This window comes from Harpia harpyja, chromosome 1, assembly GCF_026419915.1.
Source record: "Harpia harpyja isolate bHarHar1 chromosome 1, bHarHar1 primary haplotype, whole genome shotgun sequence".
Classification (NCBI taxonomy): domain Eukaryota; kingdom Metazoa; phylum Chordata; class Aves; order Accipitriformes; family Accipitridae; genus Harpia; species Harpia harpyja.
In genome coordinates this window covers 98,600,792-98,615,423 of record NC_068940.1, presented here as the reverse complement: position 1 = coordinate 98,615,423, position 14,632 = coordinate 98,600,792, and the positions used below count along the sequence as shown (strand labels likewise).

At 38.7% G+C, this 14,632-nt stretch overlaps 1 protein-coding gene across 2 annotated transcripts in view; it reads right to left on the bottom strand.

Moving 5' to 3' along the window:
* PTPRN2 (protein tyrosine phosphatase receptor type N2) overlaps positions 1-14,632 on the bottom strand; it is a 672,845-nt gene that overhangs the window by 376,709 nt on the left and 281,504 nt on the right. For both annotated transcript variants that reach the window (XM_052806687.1, XM_052806693.1), the window contains exon 10: positions 3,717-3,803. In XM_052806687.1, the coding sequence (XP_052662647.1) occupies positions 3,717-3,803 (87 nt within the window). The remainder of the gene's footprint in view (positions 1-3,716; positions 3,804-14,632) is intronic.

Genomic DNA, 14,632 nt, shown 5'->3' with positions numbered 1-14,632 from the left:
AAAATCTCACTCTTAACTGGAGGCTGAGAATGGTAGGATATGAAGTCTGAAATACTATGAAATCAGAATAATCAATCTGTTTTCTTTCCATACAAAGGTATTCAGCTAAGCTTATAGCTGAAAAGTCCCCTTAGCAATATTCTCAGTAAATACCCCAAGTATGAGAACATTAAATAAAAATTCAGAAATAATTTGTATTCTCATCAGAAACCAAGTAAATCATCTACATTCTAATCAATGGCTTTGACTATGGATTCTGAGTGTCCTTTCCACTACCCTCATAGCTGAGCTTACAGATTTTAGTATTTTTATTATATCGTGTTTGTAAGTTTACTATATAAAGTGTGAAGAACTGTAATTACATGAAGAAGGCCAATGCTGCAGATTGCAGAGTGGTAGAATTATTTTTTTTTAAATAAATACAAACCCTCCTAACCCTACTACCCATCTGACTTCAATCCATGGTACCACTCCAACAATCAATCACCAGGGGCATTGGACACCCATAATTAGATTATAAAATCATAACTATAGTCATTTTACGTCTGCTTGCATAATTACATCAGCATGCTAATATCCTTTTAATGGTCTCTAATGATGTAATAAGAAATAATGGAATTTATTTGACAGCTACATAACCATTAACAAAACATATTAAGCATAACTATTACTTCCATAAAGATTCAGGCTGTATCCAAAAGTGACAGCTAACATGTTGGATCTCTTCTTCAGTGCTGAAATATTTCTAATTATGAATTCCCCAAATCTATTCCCACTCATCTGCTTCACAGGGCGAGCAAAGTTTATGTCAATGCAAACTTGACAACAAACCAACTGTAGAAGTGGACTGAACGCTCTGGGAGCCAAGCCTGAGGCTATACTGTGAATTGCAGGCCATCGGTTAAAGTTGGCAGGGTTGTGAAAGAGAGAAGATAAGCTAAGCTGATTACTACCATGCATCAACTAATCAAGAACTAACACAGGAATCCGTAGGAATCCATGGCAAAAGGAATTGTTCAGTTACCAAACTCCAAAGCGCGGGGAAAAAACCAAAAATATAGGGAAGATCGAAAGATATTTGCAGACAAAACTAACTAAAGGTAGTAATGTATTTGTGAAGCAGTCCTTTTAAATTAATTTTTTCAGAGAAAAGGACAAGAAACTCTTAATTGAGAATTTAAAGAACTTTAGAAGAACTCACCACTCACCCTCTCTCCTCAATTCTTGTTACACTATTCCTATTTAATGTGATGGCTTTGTGTATACTCTCAGATTAACCCTGTGACTCTCATTAACATGTCTTTACTCTGAAATCTTTGCAATAGCCTAAAAAATTCAGGCCTACACTGTTACTTTCTTACCATTCAGAATTCTTAGAGGGGAAAGAGAGAATTGAGAATTTTACACCAAGCTAATACGCAGGTCAGAGTTCAAAGTAGACTGGTATGTCATATTCCCACCCCTTTTATAAATCCTTGGTGTCAGGCTTCTTGGTAGGTTTTTTCCTACATAATTTTGCCATTTTTAAAAAATTGAATCCTTAAGAAAAAGAGTACTTCTGGTTGTCAGTGAAAAAAAAATAATCTAAATCACCCGTGATGCCTTAGGCCAAGTAAAAAGGATATTTCCTGAGAGGCCTCATTCTCACACTTTGATATGTCAATGGTGGGTTAGGAACAACCATGACATCAAGTTTTTCCTGAAACCCCTCTCCCTGAGGCCACTCAGAAGCTAACCAGAGCCTTCAAATTCATACAGTTTTCCACTGATGGTTTGCAGTGATGACAAAAGAACAAACCCAGAAAGCATTAATTCTTTGCTTGGCGAGGCCTCTTTCTAAAGCTTCTACTACTGCTATATCTACTGGCCAGCTCCACATTTCTTTAGCATTTAAGGGGTTTAACCTGAGTCAAAGCATCTCATTTTCTTGAACAAAGAAAATTTATTAGGGATGAATTCTTCACTAACTTGAGATTTGGGATAACCTTTCACAGATTTATAGATCTTTTAAAAAGGCAAAGACTGATAAAAATGTTGTGTTGGTAGACAGAATGCTCAGTCCTGTTTGGAGTTACTATAATTCATAACATGCTTTTAAAGTACTGACCATAGAAGTACTTTTGGTACAGTCATATGACTGCATATTAATAGACACAAAATGACCAGCTTCCCCGATGTCGCACATTAAAAAAAAGAAAAGGTTGTTCATAGCTAGCTATATCACTAGAGGGATATTTTTCATTAGAGAATGAATCTACAGCCTGCCAATTGCAATGTTGTTGTGATTTATCAAATGATAAAAAATAACCAAAAGGCTTTATGCTAACAATTAGAAAGGTAGGTGAAAGTGCTCTCGTACTGTAGATGAATGAAGTTAATGAAGCAGAACTCGTTGATTCCAGCAGAGAAATTGTTCCATGGGATTACCCCTTTAAATGTGCAGCAGACTTTATCTGCTAGTATTCAAAGTCAAGGGTGCAAATTCTCTTTACAAGGAAGACCATATAATATCATCATTTTTTGTAATTTCAAAACTCAGTTTTCAAAAAAATGCATTTAATAAAATACAAGCAAAAAGACATGCAGCAATACAAAGACTTTTCTAGCAAACAAAATATGGGAATATTTTCCTTCTAAACAACTAAAGCAAATATGCCTGGTATTTTTCAGGTTTCTAAAAAGATTTTCTCACCAGTAGTCTATTTCTCCCTACAAATACAGTAATAGAAAGGGTAGAATTTTTTTTCCAAATAATAATAAACACTTCCACTAAAGATGAAACATTTTCAGATATGGCATAAAACACAGTATTAAATGATGAATTACCTTCCCTGGAACTGAAGGATAAACAAAAACCTGGTGGCAGCACAAGTAAGGCTGAGAAAGATGATGCAGTTCAGCAGCCTGACTCATGGGCTGAAACCAAGCAGCCCCAAACCCTCCGAAACATAGGCAGGAACTGGATGATACCCAGACATCAGTTATTTTCTGTGCGCCAGGATGTGACTTCTTTCCAGCAAGCTGTCAAAACCCTCCCACTGCTGACCCTTCTTTTCCATTACTTTTCTATCAAACTATCTTTATTTTCTGTTTTACAAAGGAAGACTTAAGTTGTGTGAAGTAAATGTTCCTACAAAAAATGATTTCAGAAAATCCCCAATCTAAAAATTCGTACCGGACATGGCAAATCATAACCTCCTAGTTCAAGAGATTAACATGCAGAGCATTCATCAGTATGAATCATATGAAGAAAAAAAGCAGCTCATCATAGCTGAACTCCCTGTGACTTGCTAAATGAGTAGCTGACAAAGCAGCACGACCTAGTGTGCCATGTGCCAGACTCAAAGCCAGGGACCCAAGTTCCTATCCATCTCTGATGTCATTTTCTCCCTCAGCAATGCTGGGTATAATGACTCTTCACAAGACTTTCTTCATCTAGAAACTGTTAAATAAGGTTGGCAATATTTTTACAGCACTTTGAACAGACTATTTTTCCCTATGGAAGCATAGGAAAAGTTCAGTCTTTATCATTTTTTCGACATAATTTTTTCCTGTGTGTAGGGGATGTTAGAAAGATCATCATGATATTCTTTTTTGTCTCTTGCACACTCTCATTAATTTTGGCATTAAAGAGTAGATATTTCCTTGTAAGACAAACTATTCAAAAATAATGAGAAATCCAAAAAAATAAAAAGGGGCAAATTCCATGTACGTACTTGACATCATCGAAGGCACTCATCTGCAGCTTCAGGAGATCTGCCACTTCCTTTATTAAATCCAAGCCCTTTTCCACACTCAGGGGGCTGTTGAAAGGGAGCAAGAAAACAGAGCGTTACGAAAATGGAACTCATCAATACTTGAGAGGCTAAAAGTCCCAAAAGAGTTATCACCTTGGCCTCTTAGACTCTGAAAGCCACCACTAACTGTATTCCTGTCACATAGTGATCGTGATATCAAGGGAATTGGGATCAGGTGCTTCTTCAGGCATGATGAATCACCTGAATTTTCCAGCAATAAGACAAACAATAAGGTGTAAATGGAATTGTTAGGAAGTGTAATGGGCCCATGATGCAGCAACCAGTTCATCTCAGTCCTCAATAAAAAATGTAATAAAGTAAAAGGACAGAAAGAGAGAAAAGGATTGACGAGACAAGGAGGGAAACAAACAATGAAAGTCAAATTGCAGGCTCGGTATCAAATGGACAAGGGAAAAGCATATTTTTAAATTCATTAGTTTTTAAAATGAATCTTCGCCCAGTGAAAGGATACAAAATTATTATGGATTTGAAAGTAAACAATGGAGCAAGGCACACAGTCCAGAGGACACTGATTAGATACATAGGATTTAGTCTGGTGTGTGCATGCACTGCTGACAGAACCCACTTTAAATCTTTTTAACCTTTGTCAATGCCACATTTACATTTTTTAATTTAGAAAACAGGTTACAATCAAGCCTAACACAGGACAACTGCTATCATTTAAAAAAGCACTTATCTAGATGCAAAATTTATATTTGCAAAAATTTCAGGTTATTAGAGTTGTTACAACTCTAAAGATGCATTAAGAACATTGTGTTCCTAAAATACAGATCATACCTTGTTTAGTTGTTGTTCAGTACTGTGGAACCAAGTACGAAAGTATTAAGAAAGTAAAAGATAAGGAAATGATATAACAATGTCCAGTGAGAACAACAGATACAACATTCTCTGTTTAAATCGTGATTATAGAATTATTCTCAACATTGTTAAAGCCCCAAAGATCATAAAATTAAACCTTACAAGCTTGATACTTATCTAACTTATGCCACAGTAAATCAGAAACAACTTTGATGAGACTAATCCGGGGAAAAAAGGTTCTGTATTTTTTCCTCCAAGGATTTATAACAAGTAGGAGAAGGAGGTGTCAAAAAATGTACAATTAGACATGATCTTTTCAACTGGACTAAGGGGAAAAAAAGATTTTTTCTAAGCTCTGCACCTAGGTTATTATTTCTGCTTCACAGTGAAAGTTTTTGAATCTAATTTTATATCACAGTAATCATTGCCACAATTTTATTTATTGTCTGCAATGAACACTGTTTATTCATTTATTTATTTATTTATTTATGGCACTGGGTTCTGCATACACTGACCTAAGGGCACCTCTATTTAAATAATGGGATGTCTCATGTGGATCTGTTAGGACAGAATTGCTCGGCCTCCTTTCATGCTACTAGCCCAAAATGCTCAAGAGACCTCCTGTCACACAAGCAGAGGTAGCCCCTCAAGGCACCAGATAAATTTAGTTTTTCTAGATGTCTAAGACAGAAATGTTCTTGTGTGAAAGTAACAAAAGAACCTGATTGTTTCTGTAAGGAAAAAAATGTACTATAGATTATTCATAAAACCCTTATATTTCAAGGACTGACAGCGGGTAGAAATGTGATTATTCCCATCACTATGAAAGCAGATTGTCATAGTGACTCAGGGGCTTATGTGTTAATTAAATCTTCTCTCCCAAAGATGTTGGCTTAAATTTTATGGAAATGATTGGTGTCTGCAAGTGGGCTTTTACTGTAATAGCAGGTCTACACAGCAGTGCAGGCAAAGTCTGCTGTGTACATTGGTGTCTTTTTTTTTACCAGGGGACTCTCATTTGTAAAAGCTCAACCTCCTACTCCCTGCTTACTCCTCCTCCCCTGAAAAGGCATTCCCCAGCTTCAAAAACAAGGTATGCTGCTACAAGCCAATGTAGCAACAGTAATGGGAGATGTGATCATGGCATTTGAATCCTACAACCCAGCAAGAATGCTGGAGAGAAAATGGTGCTGGAAGGCCATTCTTTTGCAAGCCTGAGCATCCAGGAGCAGTCTTAGTAACTGTCAATCTGTACCAGAGTAAAACACATACATAGGTTCACAAAATCACATGCAGTTTGTTAGGCTAAGAAATTGTCATTCATAACGGCACAGGAAAGCTGCGGAACCAGTACTCTTTGGTATCAGTACTATTATTGATCACACTACCACATTTGAGGATTCACATTAAGAATGATTAATTTATATCACGATATTTTCCAATGCAATTTTTCTGACTTCTTAACAATTGATACATACTAGTACTGTCTATTACAGTTCTGTTACAGTTGTATTGTAGGAGAGTTGAATATTCAAAACTTTCCTCTAAAAATGCCAGAACATTATTCTCCACACCCTATTTCTGCTTTGCTTTTGTTTAGTGTTGCATTTTGCTCAGTGTTGCATGGTTTGTACAGTGATTGCCTTTAGCTTTGTTTACACAGAGAGAATACACCGTTCCCACCAGCACAGCATTAAGCAAACTAGCCCACCTTGCAACAGCACGGTACACTGACATTACCCATCTGATTTCAGGTTTATACAAGGACTGTTACTAGAAGACAACTTGCAAACATCACCTATCATCCCGCCCGTGGTCCTCCCACACGTCCCCAGTGCAAGCACACAGTACTTGTGGAACAGCCACTATTTGAGATCTTTCACATACTATACTTGGTTTTCGGCTTGCTTGATTCAGTCCTACAGGGGAAGAAGTTTCTGTATTATAGAGTGGGTTTTTTTTCTTATGAATATGATTCATCTAGTGATTGTGAGAGTTCAACAACTATGGAATTAAGTCAAGGGAAAGTGTTACATAAACCAAGAAAAAAAGACAAAAAATGGTTGTTCAGGTAAGGAACAAATAGTGAGATACTCCAGACAGAAATTGTAATAGTAGAAAAAAGACTCTTTAGACAACCCTGACAATGAAACTATTTTATCAAGGCCAAAGACTTGGAGAAAAGCTAAGGGTGGGGAGAGCATTCATACTACTTTGTCTGAACTGTTAAGATGGTCATTTCAGTTCCCTATAGTGGGGGAGGAGAGAGGGAAACCTCTTTTTAGTGACAGGCCTTGGGGACACTCGGAGCAGCACGGCACAGAGTGAGTCTCTGGGCTATGGCCCCTCAGTTTCCAGACATGCTACGACACAGGTCCAACTCATACGCATCTTCTTTTGGGAGCCTGTGATAACATATTTCAGTACACCATTGCAGTACACCAGTAATGGTAAACCCTTAAAAGAGAAATCACAACTTACATAGGCCTCAGAGGTACAAAGCATATACTGGAAAAAACCAAAAGAAGCAAAAGGCCTACCCATGGATGCTATTTATGCTTTGCAAGTTCTCTTGAGGCTGGCTAACCCTTTCTATGTCAAAGAAAATTAATGGCTCTTGCAGTGTCTTTAACAGTCCTTGATTTTACCACTACTTTTCTGGATTGCCTTGAAGGTTTCTGATCACCTTTGATCTAAATTTTGGCCTCGGAAAGAATAAACTGTCAGATGGCATAGCACCTTTTTGCAGATGACATAGGTGTTGCCAGCTGAGATCTTGAGACAGTGGTTATTTTGGGTTTCCTATCTTTGCTCTCATTTCACTTGCTGTAGATTTCTCTTTTGCATCTTCTTTCAAGTTAACTGTGCTAAGATACGATAATAGCCAAAACAAAATGTGATACATCTCACAGTTTAAAACAATCCTTTTGAGGTCCTTTTTAGGTTTCCATCTCCAGTTCTCTACAGCTTGGAAGATGAAAAGAGAGAAAGAAAATATGGAAAATTCGTGTATAACTAACTAACTTCCATTGCTTTATCTTCTAATGCCATCTCTGTCTGAGAGCTAGCCTAAATATTATTTTTCAGTTGACAGATTCAGACCCTACTGAACCAGTAGCAGAACTCTGTCTCTCTCAGATGCCAATCCCTATCTCATATTATTTGTAGAATATAGTTTGTTTGACAGGTTAATGACAATGAAGAAATAAATGGGGAATGAAATATAAATATTTCCTTTGGGGTTTATGTAGATATATATAGTTTTAAAGTCTGTCAATGTCATCTGCAAAATATTTCATGGCTGCTTTTGTTTAATCTCACTTTTCAGGGCACAGCTCTTGCACTAAACTCGTTATACCTGCTGGAGCATATGGCTTATATCTCTGCTAAAAATAGCCAATGTTATATGGTAGTATTACATTATCTCCTCAGATGAAAGGACTCCCCAGCTCAGTGCAAGAATCTGATGTCATGATTTAACATCATGACATAACCATGAAAACTTCCCTATCCATTTTAACCATGTGAAAAATAAATAATCCAATCCATACCTACTTGTCTGAGCTAAAATAATCATGAGCCAATCAGCTCCCTATAACTTCATCAAGAGTTTTGTGTAACAAAAAAAAAAAAGGAGATCTAGGTTATAAAGCTGTATTATTTAGAAATGAATCTGAAATGAAAGTACAGGAATAAATATCTCTTAACTTTATTGTGAGCTGCTGAGCACTTCTGAAAATTAGCATAATCCATTTAAATGCTCAGGAGTGGATTTGGGAGCCCAACTTTATGTAATTGTTTGTTAAAATGTTTCCACAAAGCGTACTGGATGTTGAATACAGGAAAATTAGATTGCCTGGTGAAAATAACATTCTGTATCTTCCAATATCTAAATCCCTCCCAGTGAGGGAGCTGAAAACAGAAATATTTTAACAGTCCACTTACAGAGGTAATTTAAATAATAGAACATTGGATTATAGTCTCCCTCTGCTATTGTCTATTAAAGATTTCACTTTCCATTTGCGCAATTTACAAGAAAAATACAGTGATGAGGAGTCATTTCTAAAATCTGGTCCCAGAAAGTTGGCACAACTTGGAACAATCCCATTAAGTGATTTTCTTCTCAGTCACTGCTACAAAATGTATAGAATTTGCTAGCCATTTTTTTTTAATTTGTCTATACAATCCCACTGTCTTCAGCGGTTTTACACATAAGTGAGAGAAGATCTGTTGCTGGATGAATTATGAATGATGACGAGAATCTGCCTTCATGTGGAAGAGGCCTATCAAGTTACCCTGGTCAAGACATCTTCCTGACCCTCAATTTCACTACCCATAAAATGAAGGCAATGATACCAACTTTCTTTGTCAGATGCCTAGTATTGTTATATAAAAGACTGTTATTATTTGACTTGCATCCCTTCTGGATCTAAGAATAGAAAGAGCAGCACTACTGGCTGTCCCTAAAGGCTATATATATTTCTCCCTACCAAATATGGAGATGTTGTTGTAGTACTGAATACCATGTAACCCAAAAATTAACTTTTAGTTATAATAAAAATTTCTCTCATTCCCTACCAAAAATTTTGTTCCAAACTTTTTCAGCACAGGGGATCTGACTGGTTTTAAAGCACACCTGACTGATTTTAGAGCATATTTAGAGCTCCCAGATCCAGGTAAAGATAACTTCTCCCTCACTGGTGAGTTAGTAGCTTTGCTAAATGCCTGCTATGGGCAAATGGAGTAGGAGGCAAGAGTTATGGACCAGATGTGCCTCACAAATGGCCAATTAGAGCACTTCAACAAAAGAGTAGTGCTGAATATTGGATGCTGATCTCAAGACCAGTTGAGCTTCATGCTGCAATTATCTGAACAATGGTACAAATGGATGCCACGTTTCCAAGAAGTTCCCAAGATAAACTACAGATGTGATGAGTGAGAACAACTACTTTGAATAATGGGTTGCCTATTTTTGACCTGGACCTAATGATTTATGCATTCAAGGCTCAAAGCTTCCCCTTCTGGTTAAAGAATAAGAAGGAAACATGTAAATGAAGGAACAGGAGGAGTTCTGCAGGGAGCAACACTGGCAGCATGGCCAGCTCTGCATGCTGAGCTAAATGGAGCTCAAACTCTAATAAAAGCCAGTGGGCAATGTCACAGGGAACAAGAGGAAAAACAGAAGTAAACAATGATGAAAACTATATGTTCTGTATTTCCCAACATGCTTGTCAAAACAATCCCATAAATTGATCCATTTTGGTAGTGAAAAATCTGATCCAGTTATACAGATGGTTTGATTGCTAGCGTTTGCCAAGCCTGCTCCCAGCCCAAGGAGAGCAACATGTAGCTCAATGTTATGCTGAGGTTATGTCAGTCTCGCAAGCAGTTGCTCTCATTTGCTTTTCCTCCTCCCAATTGCCAAGTGTCTTCGGAAACCCACTTACTGAACTCTGAAATGGTCCCTTAGTGCCGTCATTCAAATTATGTATTGTCTTTACCAGACTGTACCTAGTGCCCTTCCAATACTCTGTTTAGCAATTGTAATGCAGCGCTGTAATGGACAACCAGTCAGCCCTGTCAGATTAGTTCAATTGAATCATTTTCTGCAAAAATGAAGAATAATCTACAGTACAGAAATAGGCCTGACATTGGGAATTGCACTCCTTAAACCTAAATGTCAGTCTAATCCCCAGTGAAATCTTAAGTAAGGTAGGGTTCAATCCACCTAAAATTCGCTTAAATCGGGACACAGGCAATGAAGGCCAGCTTGCCCATTTTTAAGAGTGCTGAGCACTGCACTAAAATTGCAACACATTTCTCTACAGCCTGAAAGTTGCCTAAGTGCTTAACTGCAGTCCTTCCGGCAGTATCAGAAAGCGCATTTTCTAGGGAGGTAAATGCCACTCTCACACCCAGCCTCAGTTTTGCTATCCATACTCAAGCACAGTGGCATCTCCACTCCACCCATTTCCCCTGAAGAAGGTTCAAAAGTTTGGCTACACCTGTGTTCAGCTTGAATAGTGTTGAATCCACATCTCAACCAGAGCAAGGTAGAACCTGAACCCAGCACCTAAGACTTTTGGGGAGGAGACATTTTTTATTTAGATTAATGTTTACTTTAAAAACACTTTCAATATCTACTAATGTAAAATGCACACATGCTTGAAAACTAAGTTTGGAACAGCAGTCTTCCTTCCTCCAAGTGCTGCAAGTTAAAAGTCATGTTCTCTCTTGCATGTTGTCTATCTTCCTCTGTTGCTTTTTTGCCTGAAGATGAACCACTGGGCCATCAAGAGGATGATGGACAGTGCTAACACTCAGGGCTGGTACATAGAGCACTCTCCCAGGATGTGGGAGTTAAACCTGTTCAGACTAACTTCAGTAACATCTCTTCCATCTCATGCTTCACTTTCTAACCCTTGCAGTAATAAGCAGAAGACAGGCAGAAGATACTACACATGGTGCCTTTTAGCAGAGGAGCACTGGACACACTGGATCCCAGAACAGCCTACTTGTTTGGCATGTCTCAGTGAAACAGGGAGATACCTTGCAGTCTGGGCTGTCTTCTGGAGTCTCCACAAGTCCCTTCTAATCAGTGGAGGAAAGGAGGTGCCTAACTTCTCTGCGTGGGTATGTCTTCATTTGTCTCTCAGGGAGCTCAACGATGTCAAATGAAGTGGATGACATCCCCATCCTTGGGGAAGGTGTGCAGCATCCAGCAGCTCTAAGTTCAGCACCTAATGAGACAGTCTGGCTTTCACCCTAAATTCTGAAATAACTGCATTTCAGCTTTAAACCTAGAAATGTGCCTTAAAAGAAAAAGGTATTAACCACATGGATAACAAGACAGATACCCAACGCTTTTGAAAACAGAAGCTGAACGGACTAAATCTGTTGAAGAATTTAATTTCAATAATCAACTTTTATTAAACAATGAGAGGTACAGGTAGATTACGCCCTGCAGGTGAAAGCATTGGGTTAGAACTGTAGGATTCTTTCTCAGTTGGGCCTTTACCCCACAGATTCACACGTCAGCAAAAATAATCTACCAGAAGACCTAATCTGACAACCGCCTGGATGGGTTCACCAAAAATCACTGCCTTCTAGTGGTGGTACCTTACTGTAGAAGCTAATCTGAGGCTTGAGCTGACAAACATAATTTTGTTGGTCCTGCTTACCTCTGTATTTATTTTGAGTGTTTATAACTACAATTTTTTAACACTTGTTCACTTAGTAGGTACACACAGGAGCTTCTTTCATGTTGAAGATTTTCTTTTTTTAGTACTGATCTTGGATATATATTTTTTTTCCTCTAGACTTTTTAAATACTGAATTTTAAGAAGGATGCACTCTGCAGTTTAAAATAATTATTTAAGAAAGTTTCACCTGGCCATTTCTCAGTAATGACTCTGTGCATTGACATCAAATTGGCTTCCTCTCATTGACAGGGCAACAGTCTCTAACAGTATCACTTTCTTAATATGCAGCACAGTCTCCTTAGTACTGCAGATAAAAAGCTAAACCTAAAAAAAAAAAAAAAAATCAAAGTTCAGAAATATGGGTCTGGAATACCATATAGAATGCTTTAGAGGGTCAAATAAAGAGGCCACCTTTAGGATGAACAATGTTGAGGACTAGCTTTCTCCAGCTGCTAAAACCATTTGGCAGCAGCATGGGCATTGACTAGGCTGCAGGTAAGCTCCCTGCTGATGGGAAGCTGGGAGGAACAGCCCAATCAGCTCCAGCACAAGCTGCCATCCTCCCTCCATGCCTGGAAAAGAGCCGGTATATTTGTCACAGGGCTCAGGCTGAACGATGAGACTCTGAGGTGTATGGAGGCATGTCAGAGCTTCTTTAAAATGACTTCCAGATACGCTAGGAACTGTCTGTTTGCTTATTATTTGCTCTAACAAATACAAAAGATTAAATCTAGTAGAGGGAGTCTATTTGAACAGGTGACAGTAGCTGCAGCACTTTTAACCACCACCTTCACAGGCCAGTACCTGATTCCTTTCACACCGTATCTCCACTCTCAGTGCATTGCTTCGCAAGGAGAAGCAGAGCAGCCAGAATACCAGGACTTGAGCACTGCCTCTCCATGGGCAAGAGGCTTGTGCATACCAGCTATGACTGCTTTGCCTGCTAAAAGCAGTCAAGAGAAAAGGGTAAAGAGCGGGGAAGCAATTTCCAGTTCCTGCTGCTGGGATCAAGAAGGAGCGAGAAGAGCAGTTGCTGAAGGGAGCACATCCCCAGCAGTACATACTAACCCCAGACCTTGAGTCAGTTCTCAGCAGCAGCCACAAGCACAAGACTGCAGGTTATTTTAAACCACCTCGGACATGCTACTGCCTGATTTTCCTAAGCCAGCAGTAAATACAGGAGAGTCCAAAAAGAAGACCTAAGAAATAAAATAAAGTCAAAGATAATTCTGGAAAAGTTCTGAAGGAGGGCAAGAGAAGTGGTCAGCTGAGATACATCTCTGTAAGGACTACCTAGGAAAAACAATGCTGTGACAGACAGAAACCGTTAGTTTTGGGGGTTTTTTTTGTCTTGGGCACTGTTGTGTTCACACTGCTAAAAATCAAGAAAAATAGATGTTAAAAATATTGTCCAGTAACAGTATTCAACATTGGCCTCAGCTCCCTGAGGAAAAATTTAAAAGATGTGAGGGTTGCTATGAAATTGCCAGTACTCAGGCAGTTGCCCAAAACCCAGTTTAAAAGTAGCAAAACACCCATATTCTATCCCATGAGTACTAGGGACACCTGACCAAATAAATGAGAATATTATATATGAAAAGACCAGATTCCAACTGACTCAGTTTCTGACTCCAGCGGTCAGATACAAAAACGGTGCCATTTTATCCTTACATGATCCTCATGAAACACATGAACCTCGTGTTTCCAGATTGGGATGATAATCTCAGCCATGCACTCTGTTTCGAAGTGCACCCACTGCACTGCAGCCTAGGCAAAGAACAGAGATCGGAAATCAGTCCCTCTTGCCTTGTACCCTGCAGAAAGAGTATTCCTTCTGAAAATAAATAAATAAGACTATGGTATAATCCTACAAACAATTAGTTAATGTGATCATGTATATGCTCATTACTTATAAAAATCTCTCTCTTTTAAAAAAATCTCCTGCTGAACTCTCGACCTCAGTGATATATATTAGACTAGTTTCTGTTTTAGAAATACACAGCAAGGAAATGGGCCACCGACTTCAGGATTTGCTTGCCTTCGTTTAAATTTTCAAGTCTGAAAATATGCGCCACCATACCAAGGGCAGGATTCATGTATCTAAACACAGCAAATCTTTTCTTCAAGATTTTCCACAGCCTCAAAGACCAGACTATGAGGAGTTTTAAGAATACCTTTTCTTTTTCTTTTTTTTCCCAAAAAGAACTATTTTTGTTAATGTCTATTATTCTGTCACACTTCTTCCAGACGAATTTCATCTACCGTTGTGTTCCTTAATCCCTCAATGTATTTAAATCCATCTGGAATTTTTCTAAATCCTCCATAGTTCTTCCTAAAAGAGACAATTTGCCCATGGGGTACCACTAATCTCTCTACATGCTGAGAAGCAGCAGTTCATGACGAATCTTCCTCTCCTATCTCATAACCAGTTCTTAATCCGCAGTGACACCCTGGCCCTTGCTCTGTGACTCACTCTCCTTAAAGTCCCTATGAAGAGCATCCCATTTATCTCCTGTTGATTTGAAGGGTAGGTACAACTTGCAGTTCTGCTGATATAGCAGCTTTTCTCCCGGGAGAGTCTGACGTATCTCATCAGAAGGTGCTTTGCTCCTGAGGGTCTTCCAGGTGCAGAGCTGCTGTGAAGGAGAAGAGAGGGTCCCTGGCACTGCCTTCGGGAGGCCGAGGCTCAGTGGCCTTCAGATATAAATAGGCAAGGCTTAAAATGTGAATAGTAGCTTATCATTGATGTGGTCTGAGAGTCGGTGATCACAGCACTACTCCACCTCAGAGAAGCTGAAAACAATACTAGGAAAC